The following is a 24,581-nucleotide window of genomic DNA, read 5'->3' as shown; positions in this document are numbered from 1 at the left end:
CTGTTGACAGAGAGCAGCCAGACTGTCCGGCTTTCTCTCAACAGAACGGCTGACCAGAAGGTCTGCAACAGGATCGGCCAGTGAAACAGAAGCCCTATCTGTTGACAAAAGGGTCCCGGAGCATCTACCTGGCTGTTTTGTTAACAGAACACTGTTGAGAGAGGTGGTATACGTCAACAGAGAGAGGTATAACGCTGCTGGTTTATGTGCTAGGTAGTGTCAACAAACAGTTGACAAAGAGCATTTGCTGTGTAGATACTCTGTGTTTTTTTCCGGCAAAAGCCTGGTTTTGCCAGGAAAAGCCACTCATGTAGACATGGCCAACAGGAAAATCAGGAAGTGGTCCCAGTCTCAAAATACCCCGCACCAGAAGTGATGGGAAAAGTATGCCTAACAGACTGAGCTGTTGGATGGCAGAGATTCCCATCTATTTATTGGTTTTTTTGAAGGGGGCAGAAGCTTTGAAGGGAAATCTGTTGAGAAGAATGCATTAATGTCGATGAGCATGCTGGGATATAGCAAAGGACATAGGTCTTTACCGTAATCTCAAAATTATAAAGAAGGGACTTTAGAAAAAAAAATAAGAGGAAATTTATTATTTAACTCCTAATCCTCAGTGTAGTAGAACATGTAACAGTCAACAGGGGCTTCTCAGCGTGGATTACTGACCCAATCTTCGGGCTGTCTGAAAGATACTGCAAACTACAGTAACATAAATAACAATCGCTTGCTTATGGCCATTAGCACAAATAATACTTCAATAAGATCAGTAACCACATCCACTGGCCTTCATTAACAATCACAGGAAATGCACAGAGACCTCTTATTGTACATGGAGCAAATGCCCATCTGGAGCAGCCTGAATTTCCTCTTGCTTCAATATTTGAACAAAGGTGGTAACAGATGCTTTATATCATCAGCACAAGTTCCTTTATTGGCTGAATGAAAATTCTGATCACAAAAACATAGGTGATACTACAGAGTCATCCTTGGTTCGTTGGTGCTGCAAAACAGACAGTCCTCAGAAAGCGTTTCTGACCCAGTGTTGATTCCTACTTAAATTTATGGGTTTAAGGGTTTGACTGAAAGTTTTGGAGACTGAAATATTTTCCTTTATAAATACTAAAGGATTTAATAAGCACCTTGAACGCTGATTCCAAGAACTAATCCTACACTAAAGATCTTGTTGGTCTGAAGACAGCCATGTACTACGTCCAAGGCTATTGCTTTCAAATTGTTCCCTTTAAACACACTAGGTATTTTTTGTACACAATCTCATTATTTTGGAGGCTTTGACATCCCCCGAAAAGTGGGGGAAACATCCATTTTGGAGACAGCAGTTGCATAAGACAGCTCCTGATAAAAGGACAGACTACATTTGCTTTTAAAAGTACTTTCTTTTTGTCAGCTGAATTCAGCTGTGGGAAAGAAAACCTTTTGAAATGCATGCAGCACTTGTTTGGCCCACCCTTGGGGTGGGCTTTTCCAGAAGCACTCACTATAGGCCTCATTTTGCTCCCACTGAAGCCAAGCAGCATTTTTTTTCCCAATGACTTTAATGAGAGAAAAATTGGGCCAACACTGAACCCTTGTAAAAATCTCACCTTTCTTTTTTGGGAGAACTTTGGATTCATCCTTCAGTGGAGGCCTGAACAATCTGGCCCTTAAGGCCTTAAGATGAGAACATCCTTTAGCAGCCCAATTGGCCCAAGAACTCATTCTTGACTAGCATTAAGTTAAAAAAAGTAAGCAGATGAGCATCTCTCCCAACATGCAAAAATTTGGCCTTGATGTTGTGTTGCAGTGCCTTCAGAAACTTCTAAAGAAACAGTGGAACACCTTCAGGTTGGGCAGGGAAGGAGAGTTGTAGCTGTATGTCATTGCTTTTCTAAAATATAGTAAATACAGTGAAGCGCATGGAAAGGAAAGGAAATCCTTCTTGTTAGATATTTACAATGCAATCACAAGATAAGTGGACAGGTCCTTAACAATCATTCACATGGGTGTATTTCATTCAGTTCTCTCAAGGCATGTTAGCAGAATAATATCCTGCATTTGTGCAGTGCATTCCAGCGAAGGCTCTCAAAGTACTTTGCAGACATTAATGACTCTTGCAGCAAAACACCACTGCAAGCAAATGATTCTCATGATCTCACGTTACATATGAAGACATTGAGGAGTTCTACGTCTTGATCAAAGTCACCCAACAAATTTGTGGCAAAGCAGGGCTGTAATAGATACACACCCTTTCCCTTACACACAGAGATGAAGTATACCTAGAACAGTAAGAAAAAAATTAAGATGATTGGTAATTAAAAAAATGCTTCCAGCAGGTTGCGAGCTTCTAAAATAATTAACAGAAATAAAAGAGTAGTACTGTAATGACACTTACAAAGAGTTTGGCTACAAGGACCATGCATGGATTTAGTTGATGCTTCTCTTTATTGGACCTAATTCTGTATCCCTTACACAGGCAAATGTCCCACTAAAATCCAAGGAGGTTTTGACTGACCCAAAGGCTGAATGCTAATGCAATTTAGCTTTTAAACAAGTGCAGCTTAAAGTTATGGACTTCCGTTTGTCACAAACTTTATGGTTTCCCAGTATAATGAATGTTGCTATCCTAAAACCAGGTAACCCTGGATAACTGAATTCCTACCTGACATAGTCTGAAGTGAAGAGCCCCATAAGGGCTAACATCTGCAAGGTGCTCATTGCTATGATTTGGCATGGCACTTCACTATGTGGCCAACTTTAAACCTATGACTAAACCCATTACAATGAAAGGAGGAAAGCCCAAGGTTGGGCTGAAGCACAGACAATGCTAGGCGTGCCGTGTGTCTGGAAGTGTATGCTTCTGATATATAGCTGTTACTGTGCCACTGAACAGATAGACTCTTGTGTATGAGTAAAACTATTCATGTCAGATGGTGAAATCTACCTGATGGTTGTTTCACATACCAGCTAAATGTTTCTGAATGAAGGTTTACCATATAAAAGTGCCAGCAAATGCTTAACTGAGTTGTCATTTTCTGATGAAGTAATGACTGTTTTCACCCTTGTGACTTCATATGTTTTCTGTTTTGTCATTAAAAATCTGAGTCAAAGAGTTTTTCTAAAAACCAGTTAATAGTTTCAGCGCTTAGTATTTTACATAAATCATCTCAATTCAGTTAGGCTACATCTACACCGTAAAGTTATTTCGCAGTAACATCCGTTATTTCAAAATAACTTGGCGAGCATCTACACTATGCACATGCTATTTCAAAATAAATTCAAAACAGCGAGTGCGTTATTTCGAATTTCATAAACCTCATTGCAGGAGAAATAACACCTATTTTGAACTAAAGCTCTATTAAGACATGGACTCACTCTATTTTGAAATAAGCCCTAATGGTGTCCAAATGCCACTATTTCAAATTAGGCACTATAGCTGTGTCTATATGTGCCCCCTCCTTTTGGAGGGGGCATGTTAATGAGGCACTTCAGAAGATGTTAATGAGTTGCTGATATGAACATGCAGAGCCTCATTAGCATAATGGCACCCGCGTGCAATTCAAAAGTGCTGCCTTCGGAACCCCGCCACCCGTGTAGATGGGAGCCTTTCGAAAGGACCCCCTCCCCCCCGACTTTGAAAGCCCCTTCTTCCTATTTGGTTTTAGGAAGAAGGGGCTTTCGAAGTCAGTGGGGGTCCTTTTGAAAGGCTTCTGTCTACACAAGTGACAGGATTCCAAAAACGGCACTTTCAAATTGCGCATGGCTGCCATTATGCTAATGAGGTGCTGCATATTCATGTCAGCGCCATATTAGCATCTTCTGAAGTGCCTCAATAACATGCCCCCTCCAAAAGGAGGGGGCACGTGTAGACGCAGGTAATTTCTCTGGACATGCTGGGTCCTATTTCGAAATGCACTTGTGTGTAGTTATGTTATTTCAAAACAAGCTATTGTGGATTATTTCAAAACAACATTGCCGTGTAGATGGAGCCTAACTGTTCATGTGGAACCAATCTAAGGAGTTCAAAGAGAAATGAAAAATAGTCATAATTTGCTTTTTTAAAAACCAGTGGTTCTACAGATGCTCCTTGTACCTCCTTCTGCATTCAGCAGAAATGCATGCTGTGCAGGAACTGTAAAAGAGCAACTTGTGATGTAGCTATAGCCACTCCTAGCACCTGGCAATTAATGTGTTGCCAAGTAGTAAATCAAATGATATATTTGTTTTGGTTTCCCACCCATTAAGATAGATTTATTCTGGCAAATGGGATGCGATTATGGTTAGACTGTAAGGAACAAAATGAAGGAGTAATATAGCCAGACTGATTAACTGCTTTGGCTAAAACAATAACCTGAACCTTAGTTCTGTGCACAAATGCAAATCACATATTTTTAATATGTTCTGGAATGTGAACCTCGCCCGATATAACTTTCAGACGAGAGATGGGCAGTCACCAACCACTCTCCATGTCCTTCTTTCCCGATTGCTTATCTTCGAGGGGAAACCCATCCATCCCTGGTTTTTGACTTTAGGCCCAATCAAGATGCCTGCTGCTCCCCTTCAGGGGAGAGTGGCTGGAGATGTGCCTTCCTCTTCTCCCTACCCCATGCATCCTCATCTCTGTGGGACTGAATGGTGGGATGGGTTGGCCGATCTGCCTGGTTTCCCTTTTTTCCTCCATTAAATCTGCAGATGGCACCTTCTGCCTTCCATTTCTTGCACTTGATCTGGTGATGTCTGAAAGTGACTAGGTGAATTTGAGCAATAAAAATGTGGTTAAAGCTGGGAAAGGTCATGCTACAACTTTATACATGCATGAAGAACAAATTCCTCCCTGCCTATCTGGAAGAGTGTCCGTTGCATTCTCCTGCAGAACTACCTGTGAACCCTTTTCCACCTTGCTCATCTCTCTTCCAAGATTGGAGACTTCAAATTGTCCATCCACAGAAGAACAGAGAGTGGGTGTGGGCATCTCATCCTCTCACCAGACACTTCCAAGGTTTGCTAGCTCCAGAGAACTGGAAGGAGAGCAGCTCAGTCAGGTAGCCACATAATGAGAGAGTGGAGCATACACAGGCAAGTCAACTCCAGAAGAAAGGAGTGGCAGTAGGTCAGGAAATGTGGTTCCTGCTCCTCCACAGAAAACCTGAAAACTGGTATCAGGCTAATAATGTTGCCTTGTCATTTGTAAAGCACTTGCAGACCTAGGGGTAGAAATGTGCTAATGTATTTTTATAATTAAAACATGCTCCTCATCTGAATCATTCCTTCTGTGTTTAGTGTTAGGATACCAGATGTAAATTGTCCCAGTGTTCACATATATCAAATCCTGAACCGATCCCCTTCTCTCTCTCTCTCCTATATGAACGTCTACTGCCACCCACATACACTCAAAATAATTGGCTTCCTCAACCTTAACTTTGTACCTATAGTTGGAAGAGCCATTAATAATAGGGGGCAGCTTGCTTTAAAAATGTAGCACTCATTTTCGCTTTTCCCCAGAGCATTTTGCTGCTATTTGCAGTGGAAAAACAACTTTATGCAAAGTTTCCAAAGCAACAAGCATGCAACATCTGTCTACCCTGGGAATAGAACTTACTGTAATCTCCTAGGCACTGTTTCCTCTCTCTATTTTTCAGTTGGAACGGCTTGTTTTTCCAGTGGAGATTTAGAGATACCTCCTAGTTATGGCTGTTTTCATACAGATAACCCCTTATGGCACTACTTAAAAGATACCGGTGAGAGGGACTGGGCTACAGACCACCGTCAGTAAAAGAAATCTTGTTTTAAAACCATTCCTAATACTCTACTTCTCACCTCCCCACCCCTTGCATGCTAGTTACAAATGATGATCTGCACATCTGTTCTGCATAGCTTCATATTATGAAGCACAGAAAATAAACTATGGTGTAAAGTAATGAGAGCTTGTACAGCAGCCTGATATTCCCATGAACCTGTAGAACAATTTTAACCCATTGGAAACAAATCCTTCTTCATAAGCACCCACCCTCCTTACCTGATAGCCACGTTCCCTTACATTTGGGGTATTCTCAAAGTGGAATTGATTTGTATAGAAATCTGCTAATTTAGCCAGACTGCTGTTAGGTTACTTCTCTGTTCCTTAATAACATGTAAGTAATCATAGAGTCATAGAACTGGAAGGAACCTCGAGAGGTCATCAAGTCCAGTTCCCTGCACTCATGGCAGAACCAAATACCATCAGGACCCTCTCTGACAGGTGTCCGTCCAACGAGTCCCAAAAAATCTCCAGTGAGGACAGTTTCACGACCTCCCCGGGCAATGCATTTCAGTGCCCAGCCACCTTGACAGGAAGTTTCTCCTAAGCCGTGTCTACACGTGCACGCTACTTCGAAGTAGCGGCACTAACTTCGAAATAGCACCCGTCACGGCTACATATGTTGGGCGCTATTTCGATGTTAACATCGACGTTAGGCGGCGAGACGTCGAAGCCGCTAGCCCCATGAGGGGATGGGAATAGCGCCCTACTTCGACTTTCAACGTCGAAGTAGGGACCGTGTAGTCGTTGCACATCCCGCAACTTTGAAATTGCGGGGTCCGCCATGGCGGCCATCAGCTGAGGGGTTGAGAGATGCTCTCTCTCCAGCCCCTGCGGGGCTCTGTGGTCACCGTGTGCAGCAGCCCTTAGCCCAGGGCTTCTGGCTGCTGCCGCTGCAGCTGGGGATCCATGCTGCATGCACAGGGTCTGCAACCAGTTGTCGGCTCTGTGGATCTTGTGTTGTTTAGTGCAACTGTGTCTGGGAGGGGCCCTTTAAGGGAGCGGCTTGCTGTTGAGTCCGCCCTGTGACCCTGTCTGCAGCTGTGCCTGGCACCCTTATTTCGATGTGTGCTACTTTGGCGTGTAGACGTTCCCTCGCAGCGCCTATTTCGATGTGGTGCTGCGCAACATCGATGTTGAACATCGATGTTGCCAGCCCTGGAGGACGTGTAGACGTTATTCATCGAAATAGCCTATTTCGATGTCGCCACATTGAAATAGGCTACTTCGATGTAGGCTTCACGTGTAGACGTAGCCCTAATGTCCAACCTAAACTTCCCTGGCTGCGAGTTAAGCCTACTGCTTCTTCTATTTTAGGTGCTGGAGAGCTGCTAACAGGTCCCCTCCCATCCTCTCTCCTCCAAACTAAACAAACACTACTCTTTCAATCTTCCCTCACAGGCCATGTTTTCCAGATCTTTCATCATTCTTGTTGCTCTTTTCTGGACCGTCTCCAATTTGTCCACATCTTTCTAAAAATGTGACACTCAGAGCTGAACATACTACTCCGCTGAGGCTTAATCAGTGCACAGCAGACTGGAAGAATTACTTCTTGTGTCTTAGCTCACAACACTCTTGTTAATGCATCCCAAAACCATGGCTGCTTTTTTTGGCAACGCAATCACACTGTTGACTCGTAATTAGCTTGCGGTCCGCTATGCCCCTCAGATCATCCTCTGCAGTGCTATTTCTGAGAGAGCTGTTTAAGTGGTGTTTAAAATGGCTGCTGCAATAGGAAAGCCATGCAGCTTCAACGCTTACTTCTCCCCTCTTTTGTCTTTTCTTCCTGCCACTTTTCTTCCCGACCCTTAGTCTGAATTGGGCTGGGCAATTTCTCCTGCCACCCAACCCCACTCTCCACAAAACCTCCTTGCTGCCCGCTGTGATTTTCTTGCTGCCCAGTCATCTTGCTTCCAAGCAAGTGGTTAAGGGGAAAAAGACCAAAAATGCAGAATTACCACAACATTTAAAAAAGTCCTTATTTCTCTTTGTACAAAAACCAAAATGTTTGCTATCGTCATTTCCCACAAGGTCTTGAAAGGGAAGCCAAGCCAAGAGTCTCTTTAGGATAGGACACAAGCTTTCACACAAACCCATCAGAAAGGGGAAGCGTGCATGCCTATATGCTTCAGGCTGCTGCTGGATTAAGATCACCATTCCTCTGATCTGAAAGGAATAAAAGACAGTTGGCCTGGGCCAGACTGTAAAAAAAAAAATTTGCGCAGTTGCTGAGTGTGTAACGGCAAAATTAACAAATGAAGCTTCAACATTGTAGCTACTCACCTGACGGTGGTCTGAAGCCCAGTCCCTCTCAGTAGTATCTTTAAATTACCCCATTATCTATAACTGCCATTTAAATCTTAGGGGGAAGTGACTGGACTGCACATTCTTGCACAGGGAAGAGCAGGCTTGGGGAAGTCTTGCTTCAAGCTGGCAGCCTCCTGGGGACAGAGAAGAGGGCAAACATTGCATTATCAAGCAAAAACAATATGAGAAACACTATTATAAAATTATATCATATCACAGCCTCTCTTTTGAAAGCCAGCTGCATCCTCAGCAAACCTCTGTACTCTATGGGCTACCTCACCCAAAAAGGGTTCTGAGAGTTTCCTTGCATTGTTGCCTTCAGTCACTGTATGGAAAAAATCTCTCCATTCCAGGTCCTGCATGTAACCAATTAATTGTTAATTATTATTATTGTTACATAAAAATCACACAACAATGGCTTCTTGTCACAATCATAAAATATTAATATGATTTGTTCATGGACTCAGGATTCATATAATCCTAATGTGACAATTCAGTCAGAATTCGAGACCTCTACTCACGTGAGCTGCTTAGGGGGCAGACTTGTTGATTTCAATCTGAAACTCATTCATACTTCTTGTTTCACTTTTCTTCCACCATGCAGTTGCCATTAGATCAGACCCTCGAGTTACACAAGGGTTCCATTCCATGCGCCCTCACATAACCCTGATGTCACGTAAATGGGATCCGGCTTTTTCCTTGGCAGAACACTTGTTCTGCAGCCAGGGAAGCAGAAGAAAGGTAAGTCCTAGTGTGTGTGTGGGAGGGGAGGTGGGGGGGGGGGGCGAGCAGATGAGGAGGGTTAAGCCTGGTGTTGGGAGGCAGGCAGGGGGGCTAAACCTGGGGTGGGTTAAGGCTGCAGGGGGCAAGGGATGGAGCTGAGCTGGAGCTGTGCATGGGGGTGGTGAGCCGGAGCCCTGCTGGGGTGGTGAGTCAGGCCTCGGGGTCGGGGGTTGAACCAGGGCGGGGGTTGGGTTTAAACTGGAGCCACACCTGGGTGGGTTGAACTGAGGTGGGAGGATGGAACCGGGGCCATGTACGGGGGGTTTAAACCAGGGCTGGGGGTTGTGAGCTGGAGCTGCGTGTGAGGGGTGGTGAGCCAGAGCCAGAGCTGGGCGTGGGGATGTGGGGGTGAGCCGGAGCCATGCGCTGGCGGTGAGCTGGCAGGAGGTTTGAACTGGGGCTGGGGAGGTCGAGCCAGACTCGCACCTGAGGGATGGTGAGCTGGAGCCAGGGGGAAGGTGGGGGGTGAGCAGGAGCTATGTGCAGGTGGTGAGCGGAGCTGAGGAGGGGCTGAGCCACGGCCATGTGGAGCTGGGGGGGTTGAGCCAGGGCTGGGGAGGGGGAGAGCGAGTTAAGCACAACTGGAAATGGTGCATTTCCAGGGTTTACGGTAGGAATCAGGGTCAGCTGGATAAGAGCAGGGTCGTGTACTCAGAGACCTCACTGTATTGCCTGGTGCAGAACTCTCCAGGACCATCAGGCAAAATATTTTCAGTGCAGGTCAGATGCCTCTAGAACTTGCTCTCTTTATAGCCAGCCCACCATGTGCATGCATCAGTCACAAACTAGCAACTTCTCACTCAACAATACCCACTGACCCATATTCCCTTCCACTTCCTTACTCCCATTAAAAATCCAATATTTGGAGGGTATAACATCCTTCCCACCGACATATCACACAAAACAAAGGTCTCATGCTACATAGTCAACACGTCCCTTGCAATTAAAGAAATAGCAGAAGAGGAACCCTGCAGTCACTGTTCCTGCCTCCCTGGAATACAGCGAACCCCTAGGCTTACCAGTGGCATAGACTTTAATACCATCCTCCAAGCGAGCTATCTCAGTGCCAGTGGGAAGTATGGAATGATGACTCACACACACTCCGCAACTGACCCCAATCAGAGAAAACGTCTCCTCCAACCAAACCAGCCTCCTGGTGCTCATCCCTGCATGTACACATTCAGCAGTCAACACCATATAAAATGCATCAGACAAAAATATTTAAACTCTGACTTCCTTTCAACAGGTTCAGTGATGCTGTTTACAATAGTTCAGCTGCTTCCCAGATTTTGGTTTCATAAACATTTTCAGCTACTGTTGTAACTGCTACGTTCAAACCTTCACCCCGTGACACAGCTGGCATAGTACATTCCACTGCTGAAATAACATGCACACTCTGGGGCTTAACTCTCAGCAACAAGCACTCCAAAACATTTCCGCCTTCAGTACTGCAACTGCCGGCAGTAAGTTACTTCAAACCTATGGGCCTGATTCACCACTCCATCATGCCAGCTTTAGCTGGCGACTTGAATGGCGTCACACGGGTGTAAAACTGCAGCAAGGTGGTGGTAAATCACACCCTATGTGCGTGCAGATAATTAGCCATCTTTTTCATCGAACTGTAATACACTTTGTCTGTAAACCGGCAACAGAACCAATCAGCATACACATTTCATTTCGCCAAGTAATTTTAGTAGCTATCATCATTGTACCATTTGAAATATTCTCTATTCACTTGAAATGATTTCCCCTGTAATTGATGTCATAAAAAATATCTGTGTTAAGTTGTCTTCATTTCCACAGTTTTCGATCCTTATGATGATCAATTATTTATGTACAGACCAGATGAAAGGCAAGATTGTAATGACCCCTAGGGGTTTAATGGTGTTATAATAAATCTTGAGAGCAGAGCTCAAGTGGGTGTTGTTAACAAAAACCAGCGCTGGGCTAACATGCTATTTTTAGACAGGACATGGAAGAATGGCCTGGGAGGTGCCTATTTTCTATAATTCCTCATGTCTTGGTTCACCAATCAGCTTCCACCATCACCCTTTCCGTATGGTGCTTCCACCACTTTCGTCCCTTCCATTTTCTTCCTCTTTAAAAAGAGAAAACCATTCATTGATATTCATAACTTAGAAAGCATCATATCTTCTGGTAACAGAGAAGATTTCAAAAATTATTTCCTTCACACCTCTCTTTCCTCCCAATGGATGAAAACTTGGTCCTTTTGAAGTCAACAGCAAAGCTCTCATTGACGTCAACGACACCAAACTTTCCTCCCATGTATTTTCTTTCTTTTTTCCCCCATTTCTCTATGGAACAAATAGGCATAGCAAAGTATGTCAGATATACCATAAACTGCTTCTCTCGCCCAGTTGTAAATGTAGGGAGCCAAATTATCATTTATACAGAAACCTCTTTACACAGCCCTTCAATGATTTGTGACTGTAGCTTGCCTTGTGTACAACTATAGATCTGTAGAGCCTTGCATGGATATAAAGATTTGTAGCTGCACCCATATCCACAAAAATAAGCCACAGATATCTGCACCCATCTCTGCTGTTTCAGATCGCCACAGATATAAAGTAGATATCCACAAATTTGCAGAGTTCTAGATGTGTATCCAAATCTGCATCTGTATCTGAAAAAATGAGCCACAGGCATCTGCACCCATATCCACGGATGTTGGTATCCGTCGATATAAAGTTGATCTCTATGGATTTACAGAGCTCGAAAGATCTGCATCTTCAAAAGTCACTAGGATTTTGAGTGTCTTAGGGTGTCCCTTTCTTAGACATCTAATAGGGGGCCCCACGTTCAGCTGGCAGGTACTCAGCACTCACATTTGGCATGCAAGAACTTAAACACCTCATGTTGTCAAATGAAGGCCCTGATCTCCAGTGGACTCCCCTGATCCAGGACAAATTCTGAACCCGTTAATCAAGAAAAGACCTCCTTGGTGGTTTTGCTTTAAAAAGGTGTACCAGTCAGTTAGTAAGAATTCCAGTGCAGTATTACATTGTGACGGTGTATTAAAAGAAAGACTTTCCATAGTGATGGGCAAATGATGTGCCCAAATGTGTCCCTACTTTAGGACCAAACTCCACATTAAAGTCAATAGGAATTTTCTTCAGTTAATGGTGGAACAATCTGGCCCCAATTGATTTGTATAAAAACAAATGGGGCACTGTTATAACTAGTGTCTTTGCCATTAGAGCTCCTTTTCTTTGCTTTCAGAGTGCATCTTCTCCTAATGTACTTGGAAGAAATAATGACTCTTGTAAATGTCAGCAAGGAGCTAATTCTAACCTATAAAGCAATCAAATCCAGAAAGCAGACCAAGATTTAGCCTATTTCAATAACTAGAATTTACAGTCTCACACAATTAAATGTTTAATAGGCAACTATTTAGCCGTAGTGAATTAGACTTTCACTGTGATCTGATTACAGAGCTTTGTGGGTGGAAAGCACTATATAGGAGCTAATTGTTAAAATTATTTACTGCTAAGAGCAGCACACTTGTAATAAGTGTTCTGGTCTTTAAAGATGAAAGTAGGGATGGACAAACCAATAAGAACCTAAGTTGACTTTTAAACGCTTGGTTTCCCTCTCCTCCCAGACACTTTAAATGCTCTTTTCCTCTCTTAACCTCCAGTGCCTTCCAACCCCGACCCTCTTCCAAATGCTTCCATAAGCCTCTGTACTGTTGACAGCTCCTGGGCTGGGCACCACGGCATACATATTTTGCATGGTTTGACATGCAGTATGCTCTGGGGTGCTTGTGATCAAGGGAGTTCTAGAGTGTGGGAAATGTGCAGCCTAGGGCCCTCTGAGGCTGTCATGCTCCTTGCAGTCCTAGATAGGATGTTTTTCTGAGGGTGCTTTGTCATGAAGTGAAGGAGGAAGGAAAGGGAAGGTGCTGGCAAAGAAGGAAGTGAGGAGAGGAAGGGGTTTTGCTACCGACTCTTTGGCTACAGTTACACTAGAGAGTTTTGTAGACAAAACTGGGGTTTTGTAGACTAAACTTGTGGAGCATTTACACACAAAATGTGTTTTGTCAACAGAAACTGTCGGCAGAAAAACTGTGTAGATGCTCGGGGGGCCCTTTTGTTGACAGAGCGGATCAACAGATCGAGCTGCTTTTATGCATAGACACGATCTGTCAACAGCAGTACTGTTGAAATGTCTCTTCAGACCCTAACAGACAGGCAGACCCGAACCTCTGGCAGCAGTATGAAAACAGGTGGTCTCAAAAATGCAGATAGGCACTCATTTGCATATTTGCTCACTGGCAGACACTGCTGCCGACACCAAAAAAAGCTGTGTAAATGTGGTTCTGGTGGAGAAACCCCTGCTTTGTCAGCAGCCTGCTATGCCTGATTTTTTCCAGGAATAAGACACTGCAGACAAAGGGGGGTTTTGCCAGCAAAACCATGTTTACACAGCTTTTTTTGCGCCAGCAGCAGTGTCTGCCTGTGAGCTAATATGCAAATGAGCAACCATTTGCATTTTCGAGACTGCTCATTTGATTACTGCTGCCAGCAGCTCGGGTCAGTGTAACCATAGCCTCAGAGTTTAAGGCCAGAACTGCTCACCAGATTATGTAGTCTAACCTCCTGTAAATCACAGGCCACCAGACACCCAGCTCCCACACACTAACCCACTAACCAACTAAGACTGAAGTGTTACAGCCGACAGGAGAGCAGATTGTACTGCACCACAGGCAGAGAACAGAAGAAGCCAAGATGCACCAGAGCCCAATGGCCCCAAAATGGCAGACGATCCAAAGCATTAGGATAAAGATCTACATTTTGGGTTATTATTGGAATTCAACATTTAGAGATTCATAGATTCCAAGTTCAGAAGGGATCGTTGTGATCGCTGTCCTCCCCTGCTTAACACTGGCCATTAAAAAAATCCCCAAAATAATGTCTAGCTTTTAGGAAAACATCCAATCTTGATTTAAAAATGGTCAGTGAGGGACAATCCACATAGGACCTTCAGTAAATTCCTTAAAAAACCCCTCTGCAATTCACACATTACGCTCAGTTGTTTGCTGTTAGACCAATAGCAGTAAGAGCATATTTCATAGTCAATGGTATTTTTCAATTTCCATTGAGTCCCTAGAGGAATCCCTACAAACACCACGAAGGACTTTTGCACCAGCACTTGTACAGTGCTTCAGGAATTGCCACAGTGCAGCGGGGTTAAAGTACGTGCATAGTTAAAGATGCTGCTTTCTACAATAAGAGATGCACACAGCAGTGTGAATCCCCAAATCCATTATTTTTGACAATATATCACTACAAAAATTGCAGCTTACAAGAGGACATCCCAAGCTTGAGAAATTATTTGGGCAACGTTTCAAGACAGTGCGATATGAAACAAGAAATTTTGTATGACATCCTGACTCTCCATGTGAAAAATGGTCTAAGATGCCATTAATTACTGAGGTCTGCAGGGCTTAAAGAATACAAAGGAAATATACAAAAAGCTTCTCTTCTTAGATAGCACTATTCTCTCAAGTGTGGAGGTACGTTTGATTAATGTGTTGCAATCTAAGGGATAAGATGTCACATTTGTGTTGCGTGAAATGTAAAATGACAAGAGACTTAAGATGTTTCCTTACGTTTTAAGTTTGTTTTACTCCTGCTCTTTGTATATACCCATGTGGATATTTTTGTGGGTATTTGGATCCCATGAGTTAAGTCATACACGATAGAATTTTATACCTTGTGTGTTTCGCCTTTGTATATATGCAAAGAGCTCCCTTTCCTGTACACACATTAAAACATTGTGCACAGTGTTCAGAAATGAGATTCCCTTGTGGAGAGTTTGCTGCATGGCTAGGGTTGCACTTGCCAAAAGGTGATTAATGTACTAGAAGGGCCTTGTGAATCCTGCATCTTTAACTACAATGACCAGGAGTTCATGAAAAGGATACTCCAGTGCAGTGTGCGTGTCCTAGTGATTCTTAGGAATCCATATGCAGGCTGGATCACAGAAAAAAACAGGTGAAGGGAAGTACAGCTGGACGCCTTTGTTGTACAGTACTCCCTTTTTGCTTTGGTTTAGTCCATGGAAAGGGGCCACAACTCAGCTGCACTCTGGTTTGACTCCCCTTCTCTCAGAAGGTCCTGTCAGAGAAGTCCCCTTGATCAACTGCAGAGGCAGTTGATTGAATGCTTCCACAAAGGGGACTGGATGATGAAGTGCAAGTGTTTCTTTTTATACTGTGGCAGGGCCAGGGGGAAGGGGGAAGGAAGCCCAAACAAGGAGAAGGGCCTGCAGGGCGATCAGAGGCAGCTGGGTGGAAGATGGCTCAACCTAATTAAAACCAGCTGACCCCAATGACTGGACCAGTGAGAGGCCTTCAAAACCCTCCACAGTGGCAAGGGCAAGGGAGAGAGTGAGAGGTGAGCAGAGAGACAGGAGCAGTGAGAGAGAACAGGTTTGAGAGGAGCAGAGGAGAGCAGCAGGAACACCAGAGATCACAGAGGGAGAGCGGGAGCTCCTACAAGATCAAGAGTGAGGACCCGTGACTGCTGCAGCCTGGAGAAGGTACAAGTGGGGATTGTCTGGGGAAGTGGCCCAGGGAGGAGAGCTGCTGTGCTGAGGGCTAAGGGAGTCATCTCCTCCCACTGGCAGCTGCACAGGGTCCTTGGGCTGGAACCTGGCACGAGTGGGTAGGGGCTGGGTTCCCCCCAGACCACCCCTTGCCCCAGCGAGGGCAACAGGGCCCTTTAGGGGGTCCTAAAGGACTGATCAGAGGACAGAGGCCCAGGAATTGGACTGACTTTGTCACACGTGGTGTTACCAAGGGGATTTAACTGCTGTGAGGTTGCACAACGACCCTAAAGCCAACTATCTGGGCCCCTTGTAAAGAAGTACCTATGGAGGATGTGATTAATGCACTCCTGCAGGCCACAGCCACCTAGCAGGAGGCTACCAGCATCCAGCAGGAGGTGAACCAGCTGCTGGTGAGTCAGGCTGCCCAGGACCCTGCTACCCTGCAGGAGGTCATGGAGCCAGGTGAAGGGCCTGGCTCTCCAGATACCAAATCAGGACAAGACCCGGTGGGTACGTGCTAGCTGTTACCTACAGAAGATGACTGGGGATGATAATGTTGAGGCATACCTGCTGGTCTTTGAGAGAACTGCTGTATGGGAGGGCTGGCCCCAGGCTCAGTGGGCCAGTATTTTATCCCCATTTTTGAGTGGAGAAGCCCAGAAGTCATATTTCGACATGGCAGAAGAAGCGGCCTCCAACTACCCCCAGCTGAAGGCAGAAATCTTAGCACGGGTGGGTGTTACAGTGGCGATGAGTGTGCAAAGGTTCCATGACTGGAAGTAGTGGGAAGACAAAACCCCACGAACCCAGTTGTTTGACCTAATCCACCTGGAAGTGGTTGCGGCCGGAGGTCCACAGTGCGGAGAAGGTTGTTGAGGTAGTCATCCTGGACAGATATATCAGAGGGCTGCTGCCCGACCTATGGGAGTGGGTTGTGCAGAATGACCCTGCCACCTTCGATGAGCTGGTGGCCCTCGTGGAGAGACGCTCGATGGCCAGGGAACTGTATCCATCCCTCACAGGAAGGGTGCGATGAGGCAAGGAGCCCGGCCGCATTCCCAGGGCCCCTGTACGTGAAGCCCCAGAACAGGCACGGGCAGAGAAGAGGGGGGCAGGGGGACAGCTGGAGGGTGAGGAAGCTTGGGGGTGAATGTGGGGAAGGCCTGAGAGCCAGACCCAGCAGCCCAAAGAAAAGGTGGATGCACCACACAGGGTATAGGTGTTACACCTGTGGGAGCTGGGGCACATAGCCACACAATGCCCCAATCGGGAGGAGCCCATGCAATGTGGCGTGGGGTGTCTGCAAGACCCCTGCGCCTTGATCCACCTTGCTGGTGTTCCAACAGCCCCCCATCAGTACACCCACCAGGTGAAGATGAACAGGATAGAAACAACTGCATTGGTAGACTCTGGGAGTGCAGTTACTTTGGTATCGGGGATGATAGTGGGACGGGACCTACTGACCCGGGCCAAATGCACAGGGATCTCTTGTGTTCATGGGGATGTTAATTATTATCCAGCCATCTCAGTAAAGACAGATGTCCAAGGTAGCGTCACAAACTTAACTGCAGCAGTGGTTCCCAAGCTCCCCTACCCTGTGGTCATAGGACAGGACTTCCCTGGGTCAATAACCTACTATGGTGTGATGGGGCCGATGGGGATAGCCCAGTCCCAATCTTTTGTGAATTTTCCGGGACCTATTCTCAGTGCCCAGGAAGGCCCATAAGACGAGGCAGGAGAGAAGGGCAGCCAAGAGGCTGGGAACCAGGATATTGGGCCACTATCTGAAGCAGGTACTGGCAGGCGGGCAAACCAGTCTGACTACTTGGGAAGAAAGCAGGGAAGTAGGTGAGCTAGAGGTGGGGCCTAGCTCGTCAGGGAAGGGGGACAAGGCGGGTCCCTCTGACCCTGAACATGTGAGTCTCCCTCAGGAAACGTTTGGGCAGGATCGGGCCAATGACTCAGCATTCCAGAATGTCCCTAAGGAGGTGGTTGAGGTTAACGGGACCCCCGTAGAGGGAAGGAGCAAAGGTACAGGCCCTTACTATGTAATTAAGGGGGACTTGTTGTACAGAGTGGCCTGGATACAGGACCAAGAGGTAAAACAGCTTTTGGTACCTCAGAAGCACTGCGGGGTGGTAATGGAGCTGGTCCACAGCCACTTGTTTGGGGGGCATCTGGGGGTGGAGAAGACCCTAGACCACCTTCTGCAGAGATTCTTTTGGCCAGGGATCTATATGGAAGTCCAGAAATATTGTACTTCCTGTCTGGAATGCCAGTTACATGGGCCCCGACCACACCTGCGGGCTCCATTGGTGCCCCTACCGACCATCAAGGTCCCCTTTGAGAGGATTGCTATGGACATAGTTGGGCCACTAGAGAAGTCTGCATGGGGCCACCAGAGCATCCTAGTTGTTGTGGACCATGCCACCAGGTGTCCAGAGGCTGTGCCCCTGCGCAATACCCTGTCTGAAACAATAGCGAAGCAGCTGATCCAGGTTTTCTCAAGGGTGGGGATACCCAAAGAAATTCTAACTGATCAGGGGACCCCCTTTGTGTCCAGGCTCATGAAGGACTTATGTACCCTGCTCCAGATATGCACCCTGAGGACATCAATCTATCATCCCCAGACTGATGGCCTCGTTGAACGATTTAACAGAACTCTGAAAAGTATGATAAGAAAAGTTGTGAGCTGGGACAGCAAGGACTGGGACTTGTTGCTGACATTTCTCATGTTTGCTATAAGGGAGGCCCCTCAAGCTTCTAACGGGTTTTCCCGGTTTGAGCTCTTGTATGGGCATAACCACCGGGGAATTCTGGACCTCACCAAAGAGGCCTGGGAGGAACAGCCCAAACCAGGGCAGAACATCATTGACCATGTGCTACAGATGAGAGACTGAATCGCCACAGTCACCCCAATAGTTCAGGAACACTTAGAGAAGGTGCAGAAAGCCCAGCAAGCCAACTACATCCATCAGGTGACACCCCGGAAATGCCAGGTGGGAGACCGCATGACGGTGATGGTGCCAACAGCCGAGCATAAACTCCTCGCCAGGTGGCAGGGGCCGTATAAGGTGATAGAAGTTGTTGTTGGTGAGGTGGATTATAAGGTCCGCCAGCCTGACCGACGAAAGCCAGGGCAGATATATCATGTCAACTTGTTAAAAACCATGGCAGGACAGAGAAGTACAGCTGGCTGCTCTGGGAGCACCAGTCCCAGAGAAGGACCCCCGGAAGCAAGTGGGGATATCTCCTGAGTTGACCTCAGACCAACCCATGGAAGTAGTTGACATGATAGAGCGAAACCGTGTTGTGTTTTTTCAGTTAAACCTGGAAGAACAACAGAGCTATACCATGACATCGTCACTGATCCAGGAGTTAAAGAGAATGTCAAGCCCTACCAGATACCCGAGGCAAAGAGAGGGGAAATCCAAGCAGAGGTTAAGAAAATGCTGGAGCTGGGTGTCATTGAGGAGTCATACAGCCAGTGGTCTAGCTCTATCGTACTGGTACCCAAGCCCAATGGAAGCCTATGGCTTTGCAACGACTTCCAAAGGCTGAATGAGGTATCAAAGTTTGACGCCTACCCCATGCCATGGGTAGACGAACTGATCAACCAACTGGGAAAGGCCCGATTTCTGTCCACCCTTGATTTGACCCAGGGCTACTGGCAAATTCCTCTGACCCCAGGGGCCAAAGAGAAGACAGCCTTCTCAACCCCAGATGGACTCTTCCAGTTCACCATCCTCCCCTTCAGTCTGCATGGCGCGCCTTCAACGTTCCGAAGACTCATGGACAAGCTATTGCATCCACATGCCAAGTATGCAGCTGCCTACTTAGACAATGTCGTTGTCCACGCTTCCGATTGGGACACGCACCTTGAGAAGGTGGAAGCTGTGCTGGAGACACTGAGGAAAGCTGGCCTTATGGTGAACCCCACTAAGTGTGCAATTGGGTTAGCGGAAGCGAAGTACCTTGGGTATATTGTTGGAAGGAGTGTGGTAAGACCCCAATTGAACAAAGTAGAGGCAATGCAAAATTGGCCCCATCCATCCCGAAAGAAGCAGGTCAGAGCCTTCTTAGGGCTGGTTGTATACTATCGCCGGTTCATTCCCCACTTCACTTCCAGGGCATACCCATTGACTGACCTGACCAGAGCCCAGGGCCCTGATACTGTAAAATGGACCCCGGCAGCCTCGGAGGCTTTTACAGACCTGAAAACTGCCCTCTGCAGTGATTCCATCATCATTGCCCCTAAATTTTTAAGAAGGAATTTATCCTCCAGACTGATGCCTCAGAAGTCGGGCTAGGGGCGGTATTGTCGCACATGGTAGGGGAATAGTAACAGAGAGGGAGCCGTGCTAGTCTATATACTATCAAAACAAAAAGCACTCAAGTAGCACTTTAAAGACTAGCAAAATAATTTATTAGGTGATGAGCTTTCATGAGACAGACCCACTTCTTCAGACCATAGCCATACGAGAACAGACTCAATATTTAAGGCACAGAGAACCAAAAACCTGGAAACCCTGGACGCCCTATCATTTCACGTATTGGCCATCCTTGATTAGTACTGTAGTGTCCAGGAAATGTATCTCTTCTGTGGAGTAATGGAGGAGTAAGTTGATGGTGGGGTGTAGATTGTTAAAGTCTCTGTGGAATTCTTCTAGAGTCTCTATACCATGGGTCCAAATCATAAAGATGTCATCAATGTATCTTAAGTAGAGGAGGGGTACTGATGCCACCACAGCCAATCTGGTGTCTGACCTCTGTAACTTTGTTCTCACACACAATGATTTCTGATTTGGGGACAGTTTATACCTCCAGATTAGTGGAACTGCTATGGGCACCCACATGGCTGCAAAATATGCTAATATATTTATGGCTGACCTGGAACAACAATTCCTCAGCTCTCATCCCCTATTACTCCTCCTCTACTTAAGATACATTGATGACATCTTTATGATTTGGACAAGATCTTTACCAAATATTCATAAACCTGAATTACCCACCAGGAGAAGTTAAAAAATACAAAAAACACAAATTGACAGGGCCAGATGAATACCCAGAGACCAGCTACTCCAAGATTGGCCCAAAAAAGCCAAGAACAGAACACCACTGGTCATCACCTACAGCCCCCAACTCAAACCACTGCAATGAATTATTAAAGACCTACAACCTATCCTTAATCAGGATGCCACACTCCAGAAGGCCCTAGGTGACATGCCTGTTCTCGCCTACAGACAACCTCCCAACCTTATGAGGATCCTCATGAACAGCCACAGTCTATACCCCAGGAATACCAGTCCTGGTACCTTTCCTTGCAACAAAGCCCACTGCCAGCTTTGTCCACATATCTTCTCTCGAAATACCATCACTGGTCCTAACCAGGTTACTCACAGAATCACGGGCACTTTCTCATGCTCCTCTACTAACATCATATATGCCATCATGTGTCAACAATGCCCAGATGCTTTGTATATTGAACAGACTTCTAACTCCCTTAGACAAAGGGTTAATGGGCACAAAGCAGACATCAAGACACTCCAGATCCACAAACCAGTTAATCAACATTTTACTGGAATGGGGCATTCTGTTAATGACTTCAGAGTATGCGTGGTACTGAAAAAAAATTTTAGCATCGCTATTCAAAGAGAAGCAGCTGAGCTGTCCTCTATATTCAAATTTGGCACATTAACACGTGGTTTGAACTGGGATAGGAACTTTCTGAGTCACTGTCGGGGCTCGTCTGCATACTTGGCTTAATCTAATTCTTGACCTTGCCCCCCGCCCCCACACACTCTCTGATTTGCTCACCTTGATCATTTTTTTTTTTTCTGATTTGTCCTCCTTGATTACTGTTTTTGGTTCTCTGTGCCTTAAATATTGAGTCTGTTCTGGTCTGGCTATGGTCTGAAGAAGTGGGTCTGTCCCACGAAAGCTCACTGAATAAACTATTTTGCTCTTCTTTAAAGTGCCACTTGACTGCTTTTTGATTTGATGGTAGGGGAACAGGAACATCCCATCCTATACCTTAGCAGAAAGCTCCTGCCATGTGAGCAAAGAGATGCCCTCGTGGAGAGAGAGTGCCTCACGGTGAAATGGGCCATGGAGGCCCTACACTATTACTTCCCAGGGCAGAAGTTCACCCTGGTCACTGATCATGCCCCCCTACAATGGATGCATTGCATCAAGGACAAAAACTTGAGAGTCACCAGGTGGTTCCTGTCCCTGCAGCCCTTCAATTTCAAGGTGCAACATAGATCTGGAAGCCAAAATGGAAACGCAGATGGCTTGTCCAGGGTGCACTGTTGCCCGACCCAAGCAGCCCAGCCCCAGGGTGTTGAGCAGGGGGCGGATGTGTGGCAGGGCCAGGGGGAAGGAAGCCCAAACAAGCAGAAGGGCCCGCAGGGCAATCAGAGGCAGCTGGGTGGGAGATGGCTCAGCCTAATTAAAGCCAGCTGGCCCCAGTGAGAGGCCTTGAAAACCCTCCACAGTCGGAAGAGCAGGGGAGAGAGTGAGAGGTGAGCAGAGAGACAGGAGCAGTGAGAGAGAACAGGTTTGAGAGGAGCAGAGGAGAGCAGCAGGAACACCAGAGATCACAGAGGGAGAGCGGGAGCTCCTACAAGATCAAGAGTGAGGACCCGTGACTGCTGCAGCCTGGAGAAGGTACAAGTGGGGACTGTCTGGGGAAGTGGCCCAGGGAGGAGAGCTGCTGTGCTGAGGGCTAAGGGAGTCATCTCCTCCCACTGGCAGCTGCACAAGGTCCCTGGGCTGGAACCTGGCACGAGTGGGTGGGGGCTGGGTTTCCCCAGACCACCCCAGCGAGGGCAACAGGGCCTTTAAGGGGTCCTAAAGGACTGACCAGAGGACAGAGGCCTAGGAATTGGACTGACTTTGTCACAATTCACTCCTTTGCTTTTGCTACCTTCTCCTGCTGCCTCAGCTTCCAACGGCACCTCTGCCCCTTTTTCTATCCACTCCCCTGATCCCAGCAAATGGGATTCTACTGGCAACGCAAGAGCCACACAGCATTCTCTGGATGCCTCTCTGCTCCACAAGCCCATGGCATGTGACTCGTTGCTGACAACGTAGCTGGTTGTCTGGGCAGTTGAGGAGTTACTTTCTGATACTGATCAGTTTTCCAGACAGCAGCTGTGTTGCTTTATGAGGTTTTAATGTGTTGTCCTAATTTTCTTTTAAAGACACTCTTTGCATTTCTCAGCAGCAGACACTGCACTGGGATCAGCAAAGGACCCTTGTTGTCAATGAACAGTGTCTCTTATTGGTATATGCCTACTGATCTTTTTTTTTTATTGTCGTTAGGATCTTGTCAGTCTGAGCTGCTTCATGGGGACCTACAGGTCCACCCATGGGGTTCTTCAACTCGAAAGGCTCTCAATCTGCCTCCCGGGACAGGGCCTTCACTTTTCACTTTAGCTTTCCTATAATCATAAGAGAAACACCAGCACAAGGAGAGAAAATGTCCTGGCTTGCTTTGGGAGGAGAAGGGAGTAAGCTAGACCATCTGTGGGCCTATATATCCAGTGAGAAATATTTTTTGTTTGGGACACAAGTACTACGTTGATAATTGTGGCATAAATCTGAAGATGGAGTGAGAAAGTGAGAGGCTTGCAAACTCGGCGGTGTTAGACCTGGTTGGTATTTGATGGAGAGATCCTGTGTGGCCAACTCTCCTGGCTTTAGTGATTACATTTGGTGTCTTTTCTTAAAGCTCCAGCCCCAGATGAATATGCGAGAATCTGTTTTGGTTTAAAAAATGTCTGACCATCAAGGCAAAAAGCTAGGCAATTTGAGAGCTAACTAAAAAGGCCAATTGAAAAAAGGCTAAGTGGCAATAAAATTGCAGTGTTGACATTCAAGCTTGAGCTAGAACTTGGGCTCTGAGACCTGCATGGGGGAAGGGTCTCAGAGCCTAGGCCCCAGCTCAGGATCAGATCGCCGCCTCCCTGGAGTTTTAGAGTCAGGCAGCTCAAATCCTACAAGCCTGAGTCAGCTGACATGGGCCACCCATGGGTGTTTTCTTGCAGTTCAGACATACTCCATTTATGGACTGGGTGAGATGAGTCAAAGGTTGTTTAAATCACCCTTGCACTCTCCAGATTCTGGTCTGCCCTGAGCCACTGCTCAAGTGCTGCCAAGGCTAGGATGTCAACAGGGTTGTGGGCTGCAGCCACAACTCCAGCCTGGTCCCTACACCAGATCCTGTAAGAGGGGGTCCTTGAAAGACAGCCATATGAGTATCTCTGCATTGCCTACGCTAGAGGAATCCTCTCCTAGCTGAAACAGTTTTCAGGGAAAGCAGACCATGGTTTGAATGGAAGTGAGCATATTACCCAGTTTTATCTTGACAAAAGTCCCTTCAAGTGGTTTGTGCGCCTCTTTTTCCTTCTGTGCTTATTTTGGGTAAGTTGAACTGCTGGTTTTGTATGCCTATCATAACTAACTTGAAAGGAGCAGAAATTCAGCTGTCAGTGGGTACTACCATTAGGAGTAAGGCATAGGGAGAATTTAACACCTCTGTGCCTTTCATTATTCATGTGTGTGCATTGCTTAAAAACCTGACAATGGAATCTAGACTGCCTGTTCAAATTGGGCTCTCGTCCACAATAACTGAAGAGTGGGGTGATACATACCTGAAAAGAGTTTCACTCCAGTGGGTAATTGACAGGTGTTCCAAATATTAAAACCATTCCCACAGTTGACATTAACTGGCATGCTATTGGCAGACGCAAAAGACAGACCCAGGAATTGGGACTGAACTCTTTCACACCTGCACCTCATCCCTGTGGATCAGAGTTGAGGTAGTATTTGGGGAAAGCTCATACTGGTGCTGTTCTGGCTTTACTACTTCTGCAGTTTAATTAACAAATTAAGAAGGAATGAAATCCTACAAGTAGATAAACGGTTACAAGAGCTATTTGGGAGAAGGGTTTGTGAAAGGGAGTTGGCTTCTGCATGTCTGCAGTGCTACATGATGTTTCTTTGTGTTGTTACTGATGCAAAGCAGTGACACAAACTGCACACAGCAAGTTGTCATTCCCAGACCCTGCCACATGTCAGGTTTAGGATTTCATTTAGCAGTGCTATTGGAATGGCCATA

General features: G+C 46.3%; 1 protein-coding gene across 1 annotated transcript in view; it reads right to left on the bottom strand.

The window, feature by feature from the left end:
- Positions 1–617: 617 nt before the first annotated feature.
- LOC142017084 (uncharacterized) overlaps positions 618–24,581 on the bottom strand; it is a 173,161-nt gene continuing 149,197 nt past the window's right edge. Inside the window, exons 3-5 of the mRNA XM_075001734.1 lie at positions 8,078–8,235; positions 4,877–5,015; positions 618–2,276 (exon numbers count right to left, since the gene is read on the bottom strand). Coding sequence (XP_074857835.1) covers positions 8,220–8,235 — 16 coding nt within the window. The 3' untranslated portion in view covers positions 618–2,276; positions 4,877–5,015; positions 8,078–8,219. The remainder of the gene's footprint in view (positions 2,277–4,876; positions 5,016–8,077; positions 8,236–24,581) is intronic.

The sequence above is a fragment of the Carettochelys insculpta genome, chromosome 8 (assembly GCF_033958435.1).
Source record: "Carettochelys insculpta isolate YL-2023 chromosome 8, ASM3395843v1, whole genome shotgun sequence".
Taxonomy (NCBI): domain Eukaryota; kingdom Metazoa; phylum Chordata; order Testudines; family Carettochelyidae; genus Carettochelys; species Carettochelys insculpta.
Note: the sequence above shows the minus strand (reverse complement) of the source record. Positions and strands in the feature narration are given on the sequence as shown.